The 27007-nt window shown below is 30.7% G+C and overlaps 2 protein-coding genes and 1 long non-coding RNA gene across 3 annotated transcripts in view; 2 read left to right on the forward strand and 1 right to left on the reverse strand.

The window, feature by feature from the left end:
- The window catches only part of LOC106680543 (RYamide receptor), a 272976-nt gene that overhangs the window by 31976 nt on the left and 213993 nt on the right, over positions 1-27007 (reverse strand). Inside the window, exon 5 of the mRNA XM_067051510.1 lies at positions 6403-6551. Within this exon, the coding sequence (XP_066907611.1) occupies positions 6403-6551 (149 nt within the window). The remainder of the gene's footprint in view (positions 1-6402; positions 6552-27007) is intronic.
- Positions 18778-20348, forward strand: LOC106680541 (venom serine carboxypeptidase). Its single transcript, XM_014420314.2, has one exon. The coding sequence runs from the start codon at positions 18788-18790 to the stop codon at positions 20153-20155; it is 1368 nt and encodes a 455-aa protein (XP_014275800.1). The 5' UTR covers positions 18778-18787; the 3' UTR covers positions 20156-20348.
- Positions 22007-23745, forward strand: LOC136796791 (uncharacterized). The gene is made up of 3 exons (XR_010844543.1): positions 22007-22059; positions 22132-22217; positions 22299-23745. It is a non-coding gene; the product is annotated as an uncharacterized lncRNA (long non-coding RNA).

The raw sequence follows: 27007 nt of genomic DNA on the forward strand, positions 1-27007 counted from the left end.
CCTTAATCCCTGGCCTCTACGTCTGTATCACAAGCTTCAACTGCTATTTCCTTGTTTTTATTAAAATAACAATTCTACTTAACTAGAAAACAGCTTTATTTACTAATGTAGACCATTCACTGTAATTAGGTAATAAATTAAAGGAGAAGGCAGAGAAAGTTTAAGACAACACAATACACACAACACAGTTAGATGCTCACAGTTTGATGGCAAGAGCCAGATGTCAATGAGATAATTTATGTATTCGACATCATTATATCGATGAAAACTTTATTAAAATATTTTTTTAAAAAATTTTTAACCATTTATTTATTGTTATTTAAAACTTTATAGCATATACACAACAAGTAAATTGCTGTAGGTGAGATAGTGACATGATACAAACATGTGGAGAATCTACCCATTGGTAGAACTCCGATAACATTTCTAGAGGAGAAGATCCCAGGTTAGAAACAAGTGGATTTGGGTTGTTGGGAAGTTTTCCATGGAAGGAATGGTATCTGGTTTTGGCCAAATCGACAACATATGGGACATTGAGGTCATGATGGATGCCTTGATTTGTGGGAAAGTAAGGAGCATTAAGGATTTTACGAAGGATTTTTGACTGCAAGGATTGAATTCGGGAGGAATTTGATGATTTTATATTAATTTAAAATTTAAATATTATGGCAATGGAGAAAGATAGAAGGTTTTATTCTCCATAGATAGAGCGCAGCACGTGAAAGACTATTTTTCAACCCTCAAGTATTGTAAGTATTATCGCTGAGATACGAGCCTTTCTATCTTAATGGATATGAGTTATTTAATTTTTTTTTAAAACTTCGTTTTCATTTAAGCGATCTATATGCCACTTAGCATTTGAAAATTAGCTGGACAACAAATAAATTTAAAAACCGTCAGTTTTATTTATCTATTGAAAGAGAAATATCAGTAAAGTATAATTTATTTTTGAGCTATCATTTTAATGCGTATTATGCTATAAATATTTACTATTCCTTTTATAATGACTGGATGGCGCTATGAAAGTGTTTAATTATTTCAATCACAATGGAATGTAAGGAATTCTTTATTGAGTAAGGGAGGCACGTCCATGCTATCTCTATGCAAATGTTCTGTATACGTACGACAGAACAATTTCCTGCACCCAACAAACTGTCCGACTCTGAGGACATTACTGGATTGTCAATTACAATCCCTGGGGATCAGAATTTTGCGAATGTCAGTATTGGGTATTACAAATTGAAAAACAAGATTTCAAAATTAAGTTCATTCTAATAATTTCCAGTTTCACGTCGTTAGTCGATTTTTCATAACTATTTGATGATATAAAACCTAAAATTATCCTGAATTTAAACATTACATAAATTTTCGAAAGATTTATACAGAGTGTTTCAGGGTTAAGTGGCCAAACTGAAAATATGAATTAAGTACCTCAAAGCAGGAAAAAAATTTCTTCTGAAGGTATATTTATTTGCAGACCCTTTGTTTAGGAGATATTCACACCTTAAGATTTTCATAGCTATGAATTATTCAAGGTAATATGAAATAAATAAAACTTATTTATTTGTTCCAACTTCTATATTAATTATATCACATGCCCCTTCTCATTGTAGTGGAATATGTTCAACTAAATCATAGTAATCACTATTAAGAAATTCCAGAAATGTGCCGCAGTGTGTCGAGGCGACAAGAAATGCGGACTTATTAAAATATTGTCTATTTTCTTAACCATTCATTGCACTGAAACTAGTGCTGAAAAGATACTCACAAATTGCATCAATTGCAGGTTATTAGTTTTATGATTGAAGATACCTCTTCTAGTGAAGATAGCTTTATCTGTCCAGAGAATGTTTCCCGAAACTTGTAGATAATGCATAACTTGATTTAAGTGCCAATCTGAAAAATGTCTTCTTTGCCGAAAATCTAGCCGTAATAAATTTTGTACCCGTTAATAATGATATAGGTAAAGCCCATCTGCAATGAGAGTTATCCATACTGTAGATTGCATAATATTTAAATCTGCTCCAGCTCTTCGTACACTGCCAGATGGATTATCATCAAAATATTGTAATATGGTCGCACTACTTTCTTCATTTCGTAAAAGGGCAAAAAATACGATTAGTACGTAGTATTATAGCAAATGTACCAATTTCTATAAGACGTTGAAACGTGGAGCTAAAGATATACTTGGCAATCTTCTATTCGGAAATCGCCCGCCATATTCACGACGGGCAGCATTAGCATTACCATTACAAAAAACCGTACAAAACCACCATATCGGCGGCATCATTCTTCCGACCTTGCTTCCAAATACCACCTGGCTTTTCTGGTATCGTCTATTCTACAGGCGTGTTCATACCATTTCAGTTGCCGCTTTTGCATTGTGTCTCGTACTAATTTCACATCTAGGACCTCCCGAATCCTTTCGTTTCTGACGCAGTCTCTCATGGTCTTACCAACTATTCTTCGGAGGAATCACATTTCTACTGACGTTATCCTTCCTACGTGCTTGTCGAGGGCTGTCCAGCTTTTTGATCCATACAAGAGGACAGGGAGGAACACGGATTTAAATATCCGTAATTTGGCATCTCTGCTTACTTCTCTTTTGCCTATAAGAGTTTTGGAAATCTGATGGTACACTGTATTGGCCATAACTGAATCACAGAGGATGAAATAGAAATTGATGTTGCTACTATTAAGCTTGGCAAGGCTGGTGGTTCTGGCGGCATTACCTCAGAGCTTATTAAATAAGGTGGAGATGAATTGAAAAAGATACTCCAGACACTGTTTTAGGAAATTTAGAATGAAAAGAGAATACCAGAAGAGTGGAAGGACAATATTATTATCCCCATAAATAAGAAGGGGAGTCAAACTATTTTCTGAAAATTATTGACCTCTTTGTCTATCTTCGGTTGAATACAAAATATACACTCCACTATTGCAGAGACGTCTGCGGGAATCTGTTGGAAATTATATAGAAGAAGAGAAAGCTGCTGTTAGCCCAGGTAGACAAACCATTTATTTTACATAAGGATGCTGGAAGATAAGGCATGCGATTGAGAGCGATGTGTGTATCTCGCTTTTTTGGTCCTGAGAGCCTGATTTGACCTGCTTCCACACTGAGAAATCTGAAATTCCTTGAAAAAGAGAAACATGACACCAAATCTGATAAGTCCTATACGATCCGTATATCAAAACTCAATAGGTATAGTTCGTCTTAATGGTACAAAATTTGCAAACTTCTGATTCTATTAGGGATTGAAGCAGGGTGAAAGTCTTAGTCCTCTCTTTTTTAACAGTGTGATGGACTAAATATGGAAGATGTGGAAAAGGAGAATTCCTAGGGCAACTGTAGGATATTGGAACCTGCTTTGAGAGTTTTGTCTATGCAGATGACATAGTAGTGATACAGATACAGTCGGAACGTCTACAAGTGAGTGGCCTAAAGTTTTTAAAAGAAAAGGGTTGAGTATAAATCCCAATAAGAGCAAGGTTACGCATATCGGAAGGACAGACCAAGCTTGAAGGTGGATAATTTTAATTACCTGAGAATTATTATAGGTAGAGATGAACCAGAAAAATTGAACAAGAATGGCTAATGGTGTATTCTTCCACATATCTTCGGCACTGATTGGCAGGTGAGTGGTGAGCAAATAAAGGAAGCTACGCTTATTCAGTTGTATATTCTTGCCTGTTCTTCTGTGTGGGTCAGAAAGTTGGACAGTTCTGAAGAAACATGCGAGCCAAGCCATCGCTACTGAAATGTGAAATGAGTTACCTCAGAAAAGTAACGGGTAAAAACAGATGGGGCTTTGTAAGAAATAACAGTAACACGTTGGGAGAAAGGTGTGTTATTGAAGACCTTGAGGAGCGACAGTTGAAATGGTTCGGTCCTGTCTGTAAGATGGGAGATGACCGAAAAGCCCGCCTACTGATAAAAGTAAGGCCAATAGGAGAGCGCCCAGTCCAGACCAAGAACTACCTTCAATGAATACATAGATGGGCTTGGAAGGGAACGTGGCAGCTCAATGGATCAAATCCAAAGAATGCCTGAGGATAGAGATGAAAACAAGAAATAAATAGGCTGAGGCCACTCCACGCCTAACAGTACTACGGAGATAGAGAAAGAATAAAAAAAAAGTGTTAATAAATATTGATTCTTCTGGTATGCACTGAGCACCTTAATTCGTTCACATTTCCAGGAATCTATGTACTATTAATAATAAAAAAAGACAGTTGTTCTATTTAACCATAAGTGGCCTTAAGGGGTGAGAAATTGAGACACAGAGGAGTGGATTATAACATTAATGTTGTTGGAACCATGATAGCTGGCTGTAATTAAAATTTTACAAACTGCAAACTCACAACAACGTTCTTTTTAATTTAATTTTTCTAATCAACACTATTTTCAAATCAATTCATTTAATGCCTTATTGTTTCGAAATATCTATCCAATATGTACAGCAAGATGATTATTATTATACGATTTATAGTAAAACCATATCATTCTTAATATACTCGTAGTTTTTTACTTTGATAAACGTTACAATAATTGAAGGGTATTGATTCCGATATGTCCTAAAGAGGCATATCTACTAATACTTGAAAAACTATATTTAGCTTCAACTACAATCCTCAATAATAGTTATTTGAAACGAATGACAGAGTGTTACAATTTTTGAAATAACTAAAAACATTAATTCCTCTGTGCTCAAGCCCGGCCAAGGTAACAACTGATCCCATTTCCAAATCATTTTGGAACGGTATCTAAATTTTATATATTATAAGAACTTTTCTTTAAATTTTTTTTTAATATTTAACAAAAAAAAAACGGTCTAAGCGCAAATTGGAATAAAATATTTAAACGATAATGTGAATTATGTGAAGAAAAAATATATATTAATATGATATATATCGTTACGAATTCAGTTGAAAATGAACGAGGAAAATCCAAACATTTAATAATACGTTAATTATGTAGTGAATATTAAAATATAAAACATTAATAAAAATACGTAATTATCATGCAAAGAAAAAAAAATACATATAGTAATTTAATAATGAGCTTTTAAAGATATTTTAAAATATTAAAAAAAGTAACAGTAATGAAAAATGTCTTCTTTCGGGACCTTGTTTTATTAATGCTATTAATTCTGGGTGATACTTGAAGCCCCCTAGAGCTTTAGAGGGCCATAGCTTAGACTGGCTTAGCATATACTTCGCCTATATCCCGCTCGTCGGGAACACCGCTAGTTCAAGTCTCCTTCATAATGAGATTGCCTACACCCACCTCAATGAGAACACCATCTGAATAAATGTATGAATTAAAATTTAAAAAAAATTAAATAACATATTTTGCATATAATCAGTACTATTGGAATTATTCATGTAAGATGTTTTTTACTTATTGAGATGTAAACTTGGTGTAAAAAATCGATGTTCTATATAGATCGATTACACATCCAATAGCTGAACATATTGATTTTGTTTTACGTACATTTGTGTCGCAATCCACTTTGCCATATTTTATAATATAATAAAATTATTAACTTTCTATAATATATTAAAATTATTAACTTTCTATAATATTTATTGCATTATTAGAGATATTGTAATTTTAATGCCTTCATTGGTTCTCTTATAATGCTAAAGAATTCTTTATGAAATTAAAGGAGTTTATAAAATAATTCATGAATTTAAAAATATATATATAACTAGAGATCCAATAATTTATTTTATCAGAAAAATGTTTATATTATTTTTCATTCATTCTCTAAGACATAAGTACAGATTTTTCCCCATTTCATGGTACCCACGTTATAGAGGTTGGGTGTGCCCGAGAAGGGTTACCGAGCTTAAAGAGTTGTCTCGCGGCTTAAGTAACAGAATAAATAATTTCTGCTACAGATGGATTTGAACTCGGGTCCGAAAGATAGTAACAAAGTATCTGAAGAGCACTAAAAGAAAATAGTGATCTGCGATGGAGAGGAGGTATTAGAGGTGGAATTTATGCCTGCTGTGGCTACATGAATTCTTAAATACACGAAGACTTCTAGCCAGAAAGTGATTTAGCTCTAAGCACAAGTTTAAAGAAGAGGTCGATGCATTCAAAGGCCCTCTATATTTTGAGCCGATTGTGAAATATTATCTGACGCCAATACAATCATGAACGAAAAACGAAAAATTAATTGAAATTTTCTAGTAGGTAAAATACTATTATAAAACAATCGAGAAAAATCTTCCGAGAATAATTAGTTAGTTAGTAGTTGACAAAAATAATTTTTGATTAATAGGCTATACAATTAAAACAAGATGAAAATTATGATTTCTACACACGCTCAGTCATGCTAAAGGGATAAATATCATCGTGCACAACCGCCAAAAAAGATGTACTTCGCTCACCTTAGCGGGTTGAGAACTGCCCTGTGCCTGTCAACGGCTATCGCAGTGAGTGTGAAGACGCTGACGTTGACGCTGAGGATCTGGACGAACGGGCAGAACGGGCACATGAAGTGTGGCAGGTTCCATCGCTGCAGTAGTGCTGCCTGGAACTGAATTTTATCCTTTGATGGTAAACATAAATCAAACAAAATAACAGGAGAGATATCTCAATTATATTTTATAGAAATAGTTTATTTTGAACTGAAATAAAATAAACTGAAAATAAATAGTACCAAAAAGAATTTAAATGAATGATGTGAAAATCTAGTGAGTAAATATGTTTACAAAATGAAAATTAATTAAGATATCTAAAATTAAAGTTATAAAAAGTGAGAAAGAAAACCTTTATGTGATTAATTCAATATGTAAGCAAAAAAATGTAACTCAAGACTGCTCTGACTGCGGTACACAACACTTGATGGCAACTTAAATACTTATTTATTGACGGAATCGATCTGTCATATCACATAGGTCTCTACACTTTGTCAACTGATATTGCCTTATGTCAGCTGTAAGTTATATATACATACGTATGTGTGATAGAGATTCTTAATGACGTAAGCTTTAAATAATTATAAAACATTAAAGTTTAAAAATATTAATATTGGACTTTTATAATATTTTAATAAATGAATTGTGTGAATAATGAAATGTATATACTATTATGGCAGATATGGTGTTCAACTATACTTTGTTTCATGTAAAACGAAATAGCTGGAGATAGCTAAAAAGAGCCCCCTATAATGTAGGCACTGCTAGCGCTCATTATGGCCAACAGTTAAAACGTACCTTCTCTAGTGCCCTCTGCGGGGAAAAGAAGACACTATGGGCATGAGACAGCCTTTTTCTATGGGAAATTATTCTTTTCTCTTATTTTTCTTCACTGAAGGATAATGATTGAATACAGATTTTCTGAAATGCCCCCTGGCAATAGAAAATAAGGGAAATAAACGTATGCAGAGGAGGAGAGAAAAGAAGCATGGTATTAAGTCGACTTCTTTCAATGTCATTACCAACTTCACTATTCATCATCATCATTAACACCCATAGCTGCAATTTCTGTAGACCCCTATAAAAAATTCATTAATACAGTTAATTTCAATAATTCATTAAAACGGTTTTACCATAAACCATATGTTACGGTTGCCATGGTGAAATAAAAACACTGGCGATATCTTCGAAAACAAGGGGTGTTACGGTTGTCATGGTGAAAGAAGACACTGGCTGTATCTACGTAGACAAGTGGTGTTATGGGGAAAACAAAGACTATTTAGCCGCAAATTTTGATTAATCCTTTGTTATATATTTACCGTTTATACTTGTCCACGTTCAGCGGAGACGGGGGTGAGTTAAAGGAAAATATAATCGCAATGGGGGAAAAAAGACAAAACAATAAAGAATAAATTGCTCCTTAGGTGCCACATTATTTTTTATTGGAAACCACGAAACTATATGCCCACAATATAACTGAAATATACCCTTATATAAATAATTATCGAATTATGACTACTGGCGAATACCTTTACATGCAGATAACAGAAAACCTAGGGGTATTACCTCCCACCTGTTGAATTATCGTAATATTAAGTGAACATAACCAAAAAAAAGAAAAAAAAGGTAAAGTAATAAGTTGAAAGCAATGTACATGCATAAGAAAGAACAGAAAAACTGTATGTACAAAAGTTTAATGATAAGAAGAAATAAATATATGTACACAAAATGAAAAAGGAAAGGAAAAGAATTCATATCAATTAATAAAACAATGAAAACTTGTATTTTGACGTAACATTAACTTATATGCTTAACCTTATCAACTATATTTACATTATTATACAAAAGAATATAAAAGCGAATATAAAATAAATAAATAAAATTTAGTTGAAACCCCTGGTAGTCTTTGGGCGTACTCCTGGCAGAACGCAAGGTTGTCGGATATCCTTTCCGGTCACCGTCTCAACTTTCCCAGAATTATAGAGATGGAACCTGCCACAACTCTCCTCTGCAGGACGTGCTGAAGATTCGTTGCTACGCACTGCACTATATCCCCACTTATAGTGTTAACAACCACCCATTGAAGTAGAACACCATAATTTTGAAAAAACAAAACACATACGATAACATTTCTCAAATGGTGCTATTTCGGTTCAAACAGTAAAGACAGAGGGCCTTTAAACTATTACCACTTCACATTGAACAATCATAACGTGTTCCAAAATCAAACGGTCACCATCACAAAACCAAAACCCTCTCGTCTAAACATATCGCTCATGTTTTGTTTTCCCTATGACAACCACAACACCTCTTGTCTACGCAGATACAGACCAGTGTTTTCTTTCATCATGACAACCGTAACACCGCTTTTTTACGCAGATATCGCCAGTGTTTTTATTTCACCATGGCAACCGTAACACATATTTTCTTTTGGCTACCTCCTTACACCCTCTGTAATATATAGATTCCTTTTCTGTCAATTATGTTTTATTTTCTCTACAATTCATTTATATATGTACAGTCCACTAATAATACCCAACTGGCCTGTCAAAAGTGAAAAGTATATATGAAGTCAAAAACTTCATATATACTTTACAACTAAAGATTTATACTACCCTCATCGAATATATTATTAAAGTAAAGTTATTTTTAGTTTATATTATAAAATAAATAGTTGACCGTACAATTTAAAATTTGCAGAAGACCCACGCAAGGTTGCAGTCAAAAGAGAAACAGGAATATTTAACAACTATTTTTTACCGATTCGCTCCACTTTGTAGAGCTTCATCAGAGCTAAAAAGATACAAAAACAACTAAGAACGTATTAACATTGTAATATAATAAAGATGCAAAAAGATAAATTAATTTAGGGTTAAAATTATGTAAAACTAAGTCAAAAGGAAATTATATACAAATAAAAGGAAAGAAGAAATAAAACAGTATTGGTATAGGATAAATGCACAGGAGACGCAATAACACACGAAAAAGTAAGTTATGATTAAATAAAGGTCGAGAAATGATAAATAAAATAATAATAATAACAATAAATGCATAAAAGAACAAATCAGGACCACTCACCAGATCAAGTTGATAGCTTTAGTTACATTGACAGAAAATCAAAAGCGTACATGAGTGGAAGAGAGATGACCGTTAACGGTTTTATTTCTATTTCAGATACGTCGCGTATACAGAAAAGAAATATTAAAATATGATGAAAAATGAAAAATAATACAAGGAAGAGATATAAAAATGTAAGAATTTTCTAATTTAGGAAAAACTAAATATAAATTAAATGATGAAATTCGAAACTAATATTATATACCGATAGAAAATATAGTTAGGATAGTAAAATAAATACAATATAGGTATAATAAAAATAATTATAAATGAAGTGAATAAAGAATATTAAATAAAAAGGTGTAATCCTAATATACAGAAAAATAGATAATGATAACAATTTTTTTTTTTAAAAAACGTATTTATCCATTCAAGTATTTCCTGTAACCGGTGTTTTTTTTTTTATTATATTTTCCTCTTAATCTATATGTTATTCTTATTCTTGTAAAATATATCTAGTTGTTTGTTCTTGATAGACTGATCTACTCCTGTGACTATGAAAGATGATCTGATCTCACATTACCATATTATATTGAATTTTTTTAGCGGGTCACTGAAGAGGATCTTTGTTGATAGGGTGAATTGAATAATTGAGCAGAAATGAGAGGGAAAAATGGGAGTGAGTGAAACATTTGTATTGGTTGTACAGACCGAAATGGATTGTAAAAGGAAACTGTAGTGGTGAAAAAAAAATTGTTTATTGTATCCTATTATTGTATATCTTTTTTTATGATTATACCATGAATATGTAATGTAAATATGTCCGATTACGGATTGATAAGTATGCTGTGTGAGATAGCAACCTAATGTAATTAGGCAGCATATATGAATAAAGTATTTCTCTCGTGACAATAATAATTTATCTAGATTGATAATTATAATAGTCAAGACAACAAAAGTAATATAAAAAAATGTAATGTGAAATGAGTTAATTCAAACAATATGAAGTGAAATTTTACAATGAAATAGTAAATGGGAAAATTAATAAAAATGGATAAATAAATATAAGTGAATAAAAAATAAGAAAAAGAGAATATAAGGTAAGATGTAAGATGAATTACATAAACATCTTAAAAATAAGTAATTATGTATAGGAAAAAATAATATTACAATGTAAATTTGAAAGTTAATAAAGGCATTAGATAAATAAATAAAAGTGAATAAAATATAGTATATAGGTAAAAATGTAAAGTTAAGTATGTAAAAAAACAAAAACATAATAGAAATATTTGGTGATGATAATAAGATGAGAGTAAAATTATTGAGTCTTAATTAAGTTTAATATACTGCTGTAGGAATGTGAGATACAGTTTTTATAAATTTTGTGGACGGGCTCCAGGTTTATATAAATGGATTCTGAGATGAGTCTCTTTTTTAGTAAGGAACAGTGGCAAAAATAGTGGTATGGTAAAAGTCAAAAGAGTGACTAAGCGTAAGAGCATGTTATGAAAGATTGGAAGTAGTGGTTGGGTTGTGAGAAGTTATGGATAATTTGTGGTGAGAGATACGTGATCTGAGATGGTTATTGGTTTCGTCTATATATGAAGAATTACAGTTGGGGAAGGAATAACGAATACGGTTGATGTAAGAGTTTTAAAGTTTTTGTATGATGTGAGGTGGAAAGTTGTTTTAAAATAAGATAGTCTTAGTACAGTGAATGTTAGTATTGTGGTACTGGGGATCGGATAAGGAATCAGTGGATGGGATTTTTAGTAATATTGATTTTTGATGATCTGGAAAGTAGTTTAGTATTCTGCCGGTAAGTAGGCTTGTTGTACCGGTTAGTGGAAAAGGAACCGTCATTATTCCTAATAATAAGGTCGAAAAAAAGGAGAGAAAAGTTAGTTTGTCATTACTTTTTCAGGGAAGCTGATGGTTTTCAGTTGAGTTAAAAATATATTCTCAGAAAGAAGTAGAGGCTGAGATTTTTAGTAGAGTAGTTATGAAAAGCACCCTTACTTAATTTGTTTCTTCTGAGGCACCGCTTTCCTGTTATGAATATTTCCTTCTCTATATTTCTTTTTTTATTTATATTTCTAATCCCTACTCTACGAATTATATATATTTTTAGTAGATTTCCATATTTAGGGTTTTATATCCTCTGGTTTCTTAAGAGCATAATTAAAATATTTAATGTAAGATATTATGGTTTATAAATACCACATCTATTCATTTAAGTGGTTTCTTTGGAAGAAATACGTTGTAGAGGCAATTGAGTACACAGTGTAATAAAAACCTTTTTATTTGTTGCTTCTCGGCAATTCTAGCAGAATCACATTCCAACTTGAGATTATTGAATAAGGCTTGAAAAATATTATAAATAAGGTCATGACGTGAATGAAGGATTTAAGATGGTACTCAGAAAGAGTACTTCTTCATAATTTGAATTTATTTTCAGTTTTGACAAACAAAAACATATAAAACCATTCAAAATTATCAAGTCAAATATATTTTTTTTTGTAGATCCGTTTGATTTCTAAAGTTGGCGTCAAAATACTAAATGTCTTCCGCTTGTACACTGATAACATCTAATAGAGTGTTAGTAATTGTAAAAACATAAAAAAGTTTAATAATAATTATAAAATATGAAATTAAATAATTACTGAAAAATGTATCTTAAACAATATACACGATATAAACAGAGTTTTGAGCACGATTCTATTTCGAGACAATGTCTGTTGGGTTTGTCCTAGAAGCTCTGCTTGATATTCCACATTCTGTCAATGTCTGATACGTCAGTTTGATGAAATGCTCAGATTTGTCAAAGTAAACTAGGCTTTTCCTGACCCATTCTTCTTCACCGTTTGCCTGTAATGATGGACAACATGTATTCATATGTAGATACTTAGATTGATATGGAATAATTTGCTCGTCCTGTCTGTCTTCTTTAACGCAAAATTCGGCACCACGTGCCTGTGCGGGACCAGGCGCAGTTTACAACAAATGTACATATATGCTAAACCTTAAAGTTTGTTGATCGTTTTTGATATGATTATTTGTAATCATAAACCTACAACAAGGTAATACATTAATAGGATATTTCAAATTTGCATTACTTTACTTTAAAAATGTATTTGACGAGCATAAAATTAAATGGTTTTTATTGTGTAAATAATTTATTTTTTTATAAAATAAATTCATTTGCAGATCAACAGCTTATTACGTGTATTTCTATACTTAGGGAAGAAATAATTTTTTTTTTTAAATTGATTTTGTAAGTGATCGGAAAATTAAAAAATACATAAATAAAGACTTGTGGTTTCATAAATTCCGGTGAAGAGCTAACTAGTCTAATTTTAACCAATGCAGTCAGCACCAAGCCATTAAAAAAATTACATACGCAGACAGCACATATAGCTTCAATGTCTAAAGAAACACGTTAACTAGAGTAATTAAATAAATAAACATTAAAACACGTACTGCTACACAGTATGGAACAGTTAATGTTTTCATTTATATGTACAATTGTGCACACATAATTGTTCCGATGTCGAAAATTTGAAAATACATTATTTTTACCATGACAATCAAGAATCAAAGGAGTCCCTATGGTGGAAAAATGTCTTTAAAATAAATATTAGTTGAAATAAGATAATTCGTTTATGCTGAATATAATGGAAACAAAAACAAGACAAAATTACTAGTAAAAATATGCATATTTGTATATTATTATATACTTTGTAATTTATATTTATATAATTTATTGTAACGTATATTTCTACTTCTTGTCAACAATGTATTTTGACAATATTTCGCTAGTTTATCCGTATCAACCTAGAAGTTGATAACTCGTTATCTAATTCAGTATAATTATCAACCTCTTCACCGATTGTAAGGATATAGAAAACTGAGTATTTTTTTGTTAATAAAAATAAAATTAATTTACAGAAAACATATGTAATAGTAATGCGTATGTTGATTTTGTAAGATTTATTTTTTTTCCCAATTCTATAGCGATATTAATGAAGAAATGGCATTTTTAGACAACTTTCATGAAACATTTTAAAAATTTCTCAAAACCTTTTCGAAAGTACTGTAAATTATTTGAACTCTTTTCTAAAAAAAAAAAAAAAAAGTAAATGGAATGAGTAGCATTTTATAAATAAACACATAAAATAATTATCATCCGGAAATTTTTTAACCTAGATTACAGTAGGCTTCCTTATTTTCTATTCCATATTTAAATATAGGGATATGATAAATCCTGATCATTTATAAAAATATTAATGTGGAGCTTTTTCCTTTTCCTCTTTCTCCGCCAACATAGCATACATTGGTATAATTTTTAATTTATATTTGCATCTAATTTCTTAAGTCATTGTTTAAATCATCAAAACTTTAGTATATTGTATCCTTAATTTGTTTTTGTTTTTTAATATTTAACTATTAAAGTAGTAAAAAATGATTTAATATAGACAAAGAAAGCAATCAATTATTAAATTAGGAAGTTGAAAGGGAAAATAATCTGTTGATGCTGAAAACACAGTTTCCGAAATAAGAGTAGTAATATAGACGGGTTATTTACCGTTGATAAATCAAATATTTTAAAAATATATTTAACATAGAAATTGGAAGAAGGTGGAGAATGAAGAAAAACGCTTAAATAAAAGTTCTGTTTTAAAATTCTTAGTGGCTGGCGCATACGCAGTTCACCACTTGAAAACTTTTCTTCTTACTATAGTTAATAAATAATTCCTTTTCCAATACCACTTTACCTACATATAAATGAGCGAGATAGAGCGATTAAATCGATAAAATCATCTTTAGTATTTTTAATGTTGAGTCTATAACAATTAAGCATCGAATTGATAGTTAAGAGCACAATTTACAGTTTAGTTAATTGCAATTTTTCTTCCATGTAGTTGCAAAAGAAATTTATTAAACTATCTTATTAAAAGTACTTTTCTGAAAAATGTTGATATAGCAGTTAGTCAATTAATTTATTAACTGAACGGCCCATTTGGAAAATCAGTAGGAGAAAGTACTACCATAGTAAATACTATAAAAAATACATCCTCGGAAACGAACGGGGATTACTTCCAATTCAAAGTTGTGTGGTGTGGGAACTGCACGTACACCATACACCTTTATCAAAATTAGCTTTAATTGAAAAAAGGTTCGTCCACCCTCTAATTTTATTTTTTAACATTATTTGTTGAAAAAATTTTCATGAAACATTCAATGATCACAAAAACTTTCATTGATATAAAAAAAAAAAAAACTTAACATTCAGTTATAAACCTTAAATCTTACAGTTACTGTTCTTTATCAATTAATGTAAATTAACAGGTATTTAAATTTAATTTAATTTTAATTAAAAAAATTATCACTGACTACCGCGCGTGACAAACTCAACCTGCGTGATCCTCAAAGGCAATTTTCTGACAGCCAATTAGATCAGAATTATTTCCATCATTTTGACGCTTTTGTAATAGTCTAGAATATTCGCTATACTATAAAGAACGATTGTAGCTACTGCAAATAAAATAAAAGTGTATCGCTTCAGGCAATTTTTTTCTCTTTACCTTCTCTTTTCTCAGTATATCAATCTATCTTCGTATATCTCTGTTAAAGTGTCAGTTTATCAACCTCTGCTTACTATTATTTATACATTTCTCTTTCTCGAGCACCTTTTCGTGTCCTTTACTATTCTTATTACCGTACTTTTTCCACTCTGTTTTCTAATAAATTATTCATTCATTCAAATAAAAAATATTCGAAAAAAGTAAAATTATATATATTTTAATTATATGTTCACCTTTAGTGGCATTTTATACCAAATGTCAGTTTTTCAGGAGGGGTTATTTAGTAAAACAATTTTATGTAATCAAATCTTTTTAATTCAAAATATTTACCTACATTATCTATATATTTTTTCCAACGTGTTATCAACTTTTCCACCCAAGAAGTGAAAAATGTACGATTTTGTAAAAAAATGAAGAGAGCTTTTTTGACCTAAGAATCACTTTTAAAATTTAATCTTCAAGGATGTTGTCCAAAGCCCTCAACAGATGGAAATCTGTTGGAGATATAAGTCTGGCGAATAATGTGGGTATGAAAGGAGAATATTATTTCATTACAACACCCCCAAAAAGCCGAAAGATGGAAAGTGCGAAAAACTCTTCAAAATGAGATGTGTCTAATCATGTTGATTAGAGTGTGATATACTTATATCTAAAACGAATTTACCGTTATTGGTTCTTATTTCAAACAATATTTTTTTGCTGTAGACTTAGTCTTAGTCTGACAGTATTTGGGCATTGGGACAAAGTGAGTTTTTATTAGTTGTTGTCATTTTCTTTTAAACTACCAAACTAAAAATATTTCGGCCAAGTTAGTACCAATGAAATTTGTGGTACTTTTATGTTTCATTGACGGATTGAGACGTATGAGGTAAGAGGCCTTCTTTGGAGCTGTAACCAAAGTAAGTTAAGAACAATAAAATTAATTACTATAAATCAGAATAACATTTTATTCATAGTATAAAAATGATTTTAATGATATATACCTAAAAATAAAAATAAATACGTTGCATTGAGTTCAGCACTCTGAATAACATAGAAATTTATTCTTTTCAAAAACTTTCCAACGTTTCGACCCTCAGGTAAGGATATCATGGATATCGATATTTTTCTTTCGATATCTCATCCCTACCTCAGGGTCGAAACGTTGGAAAGTTTTTGAAAAGAATAAAGATGAGAAAAAAAAGGATCAAATTTGTTTTTAATTAAACTAAACACTCTCAAACAAGAATATATTAATACAAATTAATCTAATAGAAATTTATGATAATCACAGAAAATTGAAACAATTTAGAGGTTTTCGGCAAAAATGCCAGTTCCCCACAACTGCGCCGTAGCAATAACTATTGCTGCTTTATCTGCAGTTTAAGTTTACACTTAGAAAACAAAAATTCACTCGAAATTCGATTGATAATTGGATTGATAGTAAATATTATCAAAAAGAGAGGATTAATAAAGGCTCATTATATTCTGTAAACATAAACATAATAAGTAACAAAAGTTCTCAAATCCCACTTTAAATTTAAAAAATAATAATAATTTGTTATGCTGATAATTTTTATTTTTAAGAAAAATTCCTCCAATATCAAAGCTCTCGAAGAATAATGTCATAATTGGAGGATTAAAATAAATTCCAACAAATCCCATCAAATCACCTTTTCCCTTTGTCGTAAACCTACCGACTGCCCTACATATAATCAAATACTTATGTAAGTATAATTACTTATGTATTTGTCTTCGTAGTTCTTGTGTTTCGTTTTGATGTAGGCCTTTATTTTTATTTTCTTATCAGGCCTACCGAGTGCCATACAGTCTCCTTTAATAATGTTGATCTTACCCCTGTTGAACAGATCCGGTACCTTGTGCTACATCTGGACAAACGACTAACCTGGAATCCTTACACAAGACTGAAAAGACAGGAAACTGCACGTCGATTTCGATTATTACAGCATTTACTGCACAAACGGTCTAAACTTCCAATTCACTACCAAAGACTGATCTACATGACTATAATAAGGCCAATCTGGACATGCGGAGTTGAGCTTTTGGGCTCCAGTAAGCCTTCGCATTCCTCTTGTATCCAATCATTGCAATCCAAAAACCTTCGTAAAATCCTCAATGCTCCTTACTATGTCACAAATAAAATCATACATAAAAACCTGAATGCTCCATATGTAACCTATCCAACCCGAACCAGATATCATTCCTTCCATTACAAACCCACTAGTTTTTAACCTTGCTTCCTCTTCCATTCCTGACAATCCTAAGAGGCGCCTGAAAAGAAGATGGCTACGAGAGCTGCTAATGTAAAACATCGTTAGAGTGCTACAAATGGGTAGTTTCTCTACATGTCTGTAACACTCCAATTTAACTGAGATCAAATTTGCTAAATATATTATAATTTACAGTTGTAAATAGTAACAAATTAATAAAAGAATTAACTAATAGAATTAACTAAATGTAAAATTAACTTATAATGAATATAGTTTAATTTTAGACCATAAATTGTTACTAAAGTTTATTGGATTTTTAATAACAAGTAGTCAAACATTTGGTGTGAAATAAAATGAAAATATTCCCTATCTGGTTGTTGAGGTAGATTATATAATAGTGTTGTGGTAGTAAAATACCAAAATTCTGAAGGCTAAAAATTATTATTATAAGTGATAAATACAGATAAATTAAAACAGGGAATAGTGTATTTTAAGAAATCAATGTAAGGCTTAAATACGAAAACGTAAGTACGCAAATTATAATTAATAATGTTTTGCTACTGTTAAATATAATTTATAATTAAAACTGTTATTTTATTAGATTCTCCTTGATGATGGCCAAAACGTATGTGTATATGTAATATGTTTTAATGAAGAAGGTTGAGACTATTTGGAATAATGTTTTGTTGTTATTAGTAAAAATATTTGTTATTTACAATGTTTTACCTTCCACTATGATTCACATGCCATATATTATATTTATATATTAATTTTTATAAAAACACAAATCTATGAAATTATATAATATTCCTGTGATGCCAAATGTTTCACAACGATACATACAAAAAATTCATATTAAATGTTTGGTAACATATTTTATGACCATGTACCTTATATATGAAAATATTTTTTTTTGTATATTGAGTTTAAATTGGTTGAAAAACATTTATGGGGTATTAAAACGTAATTTGAGTCATTCAATCGTTTGAGCCAAATCTACAGACGGATAGGGTCATCAAATTTTTCATTATTTTAAGTTCAAATTTTTCCCAAACAATCACAGATCTCGTTTGATAATTTGAGACATCAATGCATATAGAGTAAATAAATTTAATGCAGTGACCTAATATTGATCCAAAAGATTCACGCGATCCCAATCATAAGCGTTACCTGATCAATTGTTCCCCAGGTGCCATTAAGTGCCAAAGTGGACAATAATCATTCATTTGATAGCTCATTTGGGTTTCGTTGGATTCTATAGAACGTAAGAGTACAATCTAAGAAAGTTGACGTTATAAAAATCCACAAGTTCTTATTATCATATTCAGTATTATTTAATATAGCATATATTTTTTATAAATAGATATATTATATTTATATTATATTATATATATTTTTACTATAGAAGTACCGTAAGCGAAGAGGTTTGATTGAATGAGTCAATAGAACTAGAATGACGCTTAATTGAGTCTCTGATTAGTTCACATCGGGACTCGGCTAGCAATGAAGTGTGTTATAGTGTTTTGCATATCCTTTAGTATTTTTTGTAATAATTATGCTTTTTGTTGTTATTTTCCTAAAAACGAACCTACCTGCAATAATACGGACATAGGAGAGCCACTGTTCCTGACTCCTTACATCGAAGCAGGCAAGGTACAAGAAGGACAGGCTGCAGCAAGAGTCCTGCTACCCTGCACCAACATCACTAGCTATAGTGGCTACCTCACCGTCAACAAGACCTTCAATTCTAACCTATTCTTTTGGTTCTTCCCTTCTGAGGCAGACCCATATAACGCATCTGTAATCCTCTGGCTCCAGGGCGGTCCTGGATCATCATCTATGTCCGGAATTTTCACTGAGAATGGTCCCTTCTACATTGACATAAAAGGGTTGTTAAACAAACGCCAATATTATTGGTCACAACTATTCAATGTAATCTATATCGACAACCCAATCGGAACAGGTTTTAGTTTTACTGAAGATGACGTGGAATATGCGACTGAACAAGTAAAGATTGGAAAAGATCTGTACTCTGCGTTGATGCAATTCTTTAAGCTCTTCCCGCACCTACAGAAGAACGATTTTTTCCTAAGTGGAGAGTCATACGCTGGAAAATATGTACCAGCAGTTGGTTTTGCGATTCACACAAACAATAAAATAAACATTCAGAGAATCAATTTGAAAGGACTTGCAATCGCCAGTGGTTTTAGTGATCCAGAGAACATGATGGGCTACGCAGACCATGTTTATCAAATAGGACTTGTAGATTCGAAGACCAGAGAAATCGTCCGGAAGCAACAAGATTTACTTGTTAACCACATCCGTAAGAAGGATTTTCTAAAAGCGACACAAGACTACTTTCATTTGTTATATACCCTTCACTTGCATATTGGTAATCAATTTAACTTACACAATTACTTGAAAACTCAAACTAAGCGACATAATCTGTGGGATATCTACATACAGACTGATGTTATCAGGAGAAGTATACACGTGGGAAACAGAAGTCTAAACGAAGGTGACAAAGTTTCGGATATCTTAGAAGAAGATTATTTGAAGTCTGTTAAACCTTGGGTGGAAGTTCTCTTGGATAATTACAGAGTGATGTTCTTCAGTGGGCAGTTAGATGTGATTGTCGCCTATCCTTTGACACTCAACTTCTTGAAGAAGCTCAGCTGGAGCGGTGCTGAGCTGTATAAAACAGCCTCTAGGAAGAGTTGGATGGTGGATGGTGAATTGGCTGGCTTTGTCAAATCGGCTAAAGGTTTCACAGAGGTGCTTGTGAGGAACGCTGGGCACTCTATACCCATGGACCAACCTAAATGGACTCTGGATTTAATAAATCGTTTCGTTAACAATGTTCCTTTTTAATTTCTATTGTAATATTGTGACTTCTCTACATATGCATTATTGAGGAATGTAACACAAATACTTCTTCTCGTATTGAATATAGCAGAAACCAGACTGAACACAGGTAAAAATAACATAAAAAAGTACTAATTCGGTATTAAAATAAGCAAAATAAAATAAGTAACTTTGTGATTTCCAATAAAAACTGAAATATTGTTTCACATTTCAACTAAACCCTGAATTTAATGTAATGTAATGTAATATACAGTTTAACGTAAAATTGTAACAAATAGGTCCAAGAAATTAATATCATATATTAATATACATATCACCTATATACTATTGTTTGTTGAATTTTAATTAATAATTAGTATATAAATAATATATACTTAATTATTAATTATAGTTTAAATAAATCGTTTGTCAAATATTATTTAATACATAGGATATATAAGATCCAAGAAAAATGACCTCAGTTAATAAACATCCAGAAGTAAACAGACTTTAAAATAAACTCTTACAGATATTTACAGGAGAGTTTTGTTTGACAAAAGATTTTAAATTTTTTGTACTAAGGTGAAGATGAAAATGTCCGGTAGAATAGGCCGATACGTTATAACAATGTAAAACATATGATGATTCAGAACAAAACTGATTTGTAATTACATTTCATAAGGCAGTAGGAATTTTGAAATTGTTCTTTCTGTCTTGTTATAACTTAGAAATTAATACATTGTATCCTCTTATAGTATTTTTTCCAACATTTTTTTTTTAAATTCAATAAAGTATGTTTTTACGCGGTTCTTCACATCACTTTTACTGATGCATAAAGTTAAAAGTGAACAATATATTTAGAAGAGGGAGCGTAATTTCTGTCGACCAATTTTTTTTTTTATATTACTTTAATGAATATCAAGATTTATTTTTTATTCAATGCTACTTCTCATTATATAAGTCCATACCACATTATTGTTAAACGGGGTTTTACTGAATTTAAGCAGTTAAAGACATTATTGAGAATCTTTCAATATCAAAATAACATTATTTATCATTGATTTATTATATATATTATTTATTATGATCAATATTAATTATTTTAAATATATTTTTTCAATTTCTTGAGACAGGTAATTATTTATTAAATAAATAAAAAATGTTATCCTTATTAGTCTCAACACTTTTTATTTCATCTCATCAACAATAAATAGTTTGTGTATATGGTAGTGATTTGGTAGATACTTTTAAAATTAGAAGATTTAGATATTTATGATTTTTAAATTTTAAAAAATAGGTAACTAAACTTAAGCTTAGGTAAGCTTATTAATAATAAATATGACTGTCTACTAATTGACTTTTTCATAGGGTTTTAAATTATAATTAATAACCTGGGCAGAATAGCCTGCAAAATAAATTTTAAATTTTAATGTGAGGTGAGAATTTATAATTGAAGATGTCCTTGAGGATGGCCGAAATGGCCGAAACGTTGGACTGTTGATGCGATGAAATAAAAAGTGTTGGGACTAATAAGGATACAATTTTTGATTTATTTAATAAATATGAATTATGTTTAATTGGAATTTCTTTATGAGATTTAACATTAAAAAAATAATTATATTATTTCAAAATTTTTCGAGACCAGGTAATTTTTATCAATTAATTAATTAAACATCCAAAATAGTCTCAACACTATATATTTATTTATTTGTCCTACGTTTCGGCCCTTCCAGCCATCCTCAGGGACATCTTCAACATAAATTTCCTCTCACATTAATTGTTTTCTCCTTGCAGGCTATTTTGCCCAGGTCAATATCTTTATTTAAGTCAAAAACCTTTCTATTTAAATTTTAAAAACCATTCACCTATCTATTCTATGGACAATATTATAGAATAGATAAGTGAATGGTTTTTAAAATTTAAATAGAAAGGTAACTAGACTTAAGCTTGGTAAGCTTACTAATAATGAGTATAACTTTTAATAATGGACTGTTTTGGAATAGGTTTTTGACTTAAATAAAGATATTGACCTGGGCAAAATAGCCTGCAAGGAGAAAACAATTAATGTGAGAGGAAATTTATGTTGAAGGTATGTTATATTATATAATAAGTAATAATGTTATTGTAAATGTTTAAAAGTGAAGTGTAATATAAGCTGTTAAATGTTTAGATGTCCCTGAGGATGGCTGGAAGGGCCGAAACGTAGGACAAATAAATAAATATATAGTGTTGAGACTATTTTGGATGTTTAATTAATTAATTGATTAAAAAAATATTAAGATGTGTGAACATTAAATTTTATTAAAAATATATAAAGAAACGAAATTTTAGAGTATGAAAGACATATGAAACCAAAAGAAAAGTCCACACCACATTATTTCGGATAAATGGAGTTCTACCATACTTGAGCGGTTAAATGCTTTGTTGATTGACTTATCATATATATATTTTTTATGATGATCCCAATGAATTATCCTTATGGGGATTTTATTTATTGAAATGTAGCTTTAAATAAATTTGAAAACAGTAAAGTATATTAAAAAAATATAAAGAGTAAAAACTTTTTAAAACATGAGTGGTGTTGTAGGGCCATCCTATAAATAACAGATAACAGTTCAATCATAAAAAGGTTAGATGTTGGACTCTATAACGGAAGAGGGCCCCAGGGTCATATCGAACCTCAGCCGGTTGAATCAGTTCCAATCCTACTTACTCTCAAAGGACCAATGTTCCTGATTTTTTTAGTTCAGGAATATATCATATTTTTCACATAAACTAGGAATTTAAATTTCATATTTCAGATTACACTTTGCACACAATTCAATAATGCAATGCTTGAACTATATGCGATTTAGTTTTTCAAAACTAACCAACTTCGTTTAAAAACAAAATTTAGATCGCTTCTCAGTATTTCAGTAGAATTTATTTCTGAGTTTTTAAGGTAAGTGAGGTTTAAATTCAAGCAGCAAGTGGAAAAAAAATTGTCTCTTACATACAAAATTTCTATTTATATTTTATACAGCAAGCAACCAATTTGGTTTCTTCTTTATCAGTCTGTATTTCTGTCTGTCGGTAATACTGTAAGGCGCATAATTCCTACTATCTTTAATCCAATTTTGAGGGTTTTTGTGGTTTCGTAACTTATAGTGGCTTATCAATTTTATGAAATTACATTTCATAGATATATTTCGCTTAGACATGTGGAAATATATTTTTTTGATTTTTACATGGCCCCCCCCCCCTATATTTCAAAAACAGGTAGTCCTAATTTCGAAATTTTTGAAAGTTGGTATAATTGTAAAAGTGGTCCCTTGCAAGTTTTTATAAATTCTCTCCCATGTATTCACTATATAACAATCATTTGCAAATTATTTCTTCCGACCCCTTAGTCTTAAAAACATTACTGAGTGTTGAAGCTCTATATAACTAAGCACTTGACTGAAATGGATAAGAAAAATTTGGTGTATTTCGGATTAAAATTATTACATTACAGGATTATATAATATAAGAGTACATTTAATACTACTAAAAAAGTATCATTTGTGATGTGTTCTAACCAAACCAAGAGTTGAAGGCATGTGAGAGGATGGTTCCAACAACTAAGGAAACATTCCTGATGCATAGCATTTTTTTTTTTTTTGGGGGGGGGGAGGGGATGGGTGAAATGGCCTACAAAAGTGGTTTCCAACTCATAGATGCTTGCTGGTCTCTAAGCCAGATATTGAATCATGCATAGCCCACCCTCATTCTGATTGGGACGAAGAGGGTCCATGGACCTCTGGTTGGGAACTATTAGCCTACATCCGCCTCCTTTTAATACTTTACAAACTATTATTAAATAAATAGGGGAAGGTTCTTATACAAAACTTAGGTCCCTCAAATAAAAGCAAATAATGGACTAAACAAAGCTTCGTCAATTTTTGTATTATTATGACTGAAAAACATTAGATCAATTTAGTACAAACCATTTGTACCACATCTCACTTTAAGAGCAAAAAAACAACAAAAAAAAACAGATAGTATGTTGTTCAAGTAATATTCAACAAATAATTAAGTTGATTCCAAGTAATCTTACAAAAACAGATAAGTTAAAATGTACGAAACATTGCCTAAAGTAACGATTAAGAAATAAGACGGTTCTGATAAATTACCTACATCTTTCGCACCTCAATCAAGCTCACCATGCGATGACAAACGATTTATAGTTCTTTACCTGTTGTTCCACACTTCCTCATAGTAAGCTGAAGCCAATTATTTTATGCTTACGTTGTAATTAAGTTAAATGAATATTAAGTTTGCCAAGTAAAGGGAGTAGTAGAAAACAAGGGATGGTCAAGTTTGCAAACTATTGATAGTTTAATGGCTGAACCAATCTGGTCTACACTAAGTGCGGTAATATAAGATTGGAAAAATGTCGATCTGCTTTATTTTGAATTGACTATTTATTTTTAGAGAACCTATGCTTCCTTTTGTGATCTTCGTTACTTGTATATCTTTTATTACTTGTAAAAAATAAATATAATTTTTTATTTCAATGTACATTAAAATATGTATATTAAATATGAGTTACACTTTTATATCAAGTGATTTCAGAAATCATATTTAGTATGCCATATTGTGTGAGTGTATACCACTTCCTTTATTTCCTTAATATTATTCATATGTGTTTTTGTATCTTATTTCATTATAATTTATTTATTTTGTGTTCCTTCTTTTTGTATATATAATAATTTTTCATCTTGAAAATAGGACAAGTTGGCCGAAAATTTAACAAACTGTACAACTCATTACTACAATACCTTATTTTTAACTTTCTGCCGAATTGTGTTTATTACATTACATATGATTTTTATACAGATAATTAACGAAGTGGGTTAGGCATAAATATATGTAACTAATTCAGATACAAAAGTAATGTAACTGTAATAGCTCTTTAACTCATGTTGTCTTTGAATTAAATCGTCTTCATTAATTATACATTGCGGCTTTACGTCTTCGCTTATATACTCATGTTTTAAAAAAAATTTCATTGGTTTTTTGATGACTGATATCGCAAATAGTCCTGTTGTTTAGCTAAATGAACTACTTCCTAATAAATAAATAAAAAAAATACAACTCTCATTATATTTTTTATTTTCTTAATTTCGGCTTCTTAGCTCTATCTATTGTCTTGATCTTAGTGTTTCAATCTCTAGCCCGCTTTGTCCTTCACCCTGATCCTCTTAATTAATAAGACGTTGTCACAGTCCGGGTCTCTTTCAATTACCCTTCGTTACATTCAATTACAAACGTCCCTGATCCGAAAATACTGCCTTACCCTGTTCGCGAGTTGATGAAATCTTGAAAAATATTAAATTTTAAAGGATCAATGGTATCGATGTTTTATTTCATATTCATATTGCCACATTATTCTCCAATATTTTTTAAGGCTGGAAAATATATACATAATATACCATGTAGAGGATAAAAATATAAATATATTCCTCAGTGACTAAAATCATTGACAATAAAATAAATAATAATATAAGAGCTTTTTAATAAATAAACATTTTTTATGTGAAAACACTTCTTTTTTTATCAGACCTTCACTTTTATTATATCAAAGGTGTGGATTATCACAGAATGTTTTATTAATTTCCTAACCTAAAACATTAAAGGTATCAAAGAGAAAAAATGGAGTATCCTAAATACAGAAGTGTTTTCCTAAATATTGATGTAATAAAGTTATAAATGCAAATAAAACGTTTTTAAACGTTTAGGAAAATTTATTTAAACATAGGATTAAGCTTAAAATAACTTTTTCCTTAAAAAAAAAAACAAATATCACCTAACTGTAGGAAACAGAGTCGGCTAGTGTTAAATTACATTTCTGGGGTAAAAAAGAATAAGGAGTAATCATTATATCAGGGATTATTAAATCTCTAATATCAACCATTTATTTTCAATAATGAAGAACGAACATGCCACGAAGAGAAAAAGCAGTTCTTACCCGCCCTATTAGAGCTATTTACGTCGTATAGTTCTCGAGATGTAGCTTTTTAAAAAATAACATTCCTTAAACATGTACTGAAAGATTAGTAGTTAGTTAATTTATTTTGAGAAATCTATTTCTCAGGAACTATGTGACGTACAGATGTCTATTAGCAATCAAATTAAAGTTCTTGAATGTACAATAAAGTATTTAATGACCTTAACCTTCGTAGGAATATACCTAAGTAGCTTTCATGATATTTGCTAAAATGCGTTGATTTATAGTTGTTCGAACAATATGTTTGATTTATGAAAAACTTTATTTCAGAAACCATTGGACGTACAGATGTCTGCCAGCACACTAATTAAATCTAGTTCAATTTATTAGCAAATAGTTAATAATGTTTATCTTTGTAGGAGCAGTAGTTTTTATAATATTTGACAAAATAAACGTTCTGAACCAGTCGCCATTTTGTATTCCCCTACCTATATTTGACAGACTCCTAAATTTTGACTAGTAATTATACATAGTTTTCAATTAAGTAATCAAAAATTGGGGTGAAATAACTGCCTTTTTTTCTTCTCTTGGGATCTTTTACTATATCGTTAGTTGAATTCTTACTGAATGTATTGCTCAAAAATCATATCGAGTCTCTTCAGACTTAAAGGAGATGTTCAAAGAGGACCCCAAAACAACAGCAAAAATTCTACATGACAATAATAAGGCATATCTGGACGTACGGAGTCGAGCATCAGGACTAAACCTTCGAATTCCTCTCGTATCCAATCCTTAAAATCCAAAATCCTCAATACTTCACTTCTTATTTTATTTTTATACCAGATCGGCCTGGTGGGCCTTACATGGTTGATATAACTTATATTATATATATTTTTACTATAGAAGTACCG

The sequence above is a fragment of the Halyomorpha halys genome, unplaced genomic scaffold (assembly GCF_000696795.3).
Source record: "Halyomorpha halys isolate HHAL.00 unplaced genomic scaffold, Hhal_1.1 Scaffold266.1, whole genome shotgun sequence".
Classification (NCBI taxonomy): Eukaryota; Metazoa; Arthropoda; class Insecta; order Hemiptera; family Pentatomidae; genus Halyomorpha; species Halyomorpha halys.

Excerpts from the sequence above, each read along its gene's own strand:
- LOC106680541 (XM_014420314.2), top strand. The coding sequence starts at position 18,788 with ATGAAGTGTGTTATAGTGTTTTGCATATCCTTTAGTATTTTTTGTAAT.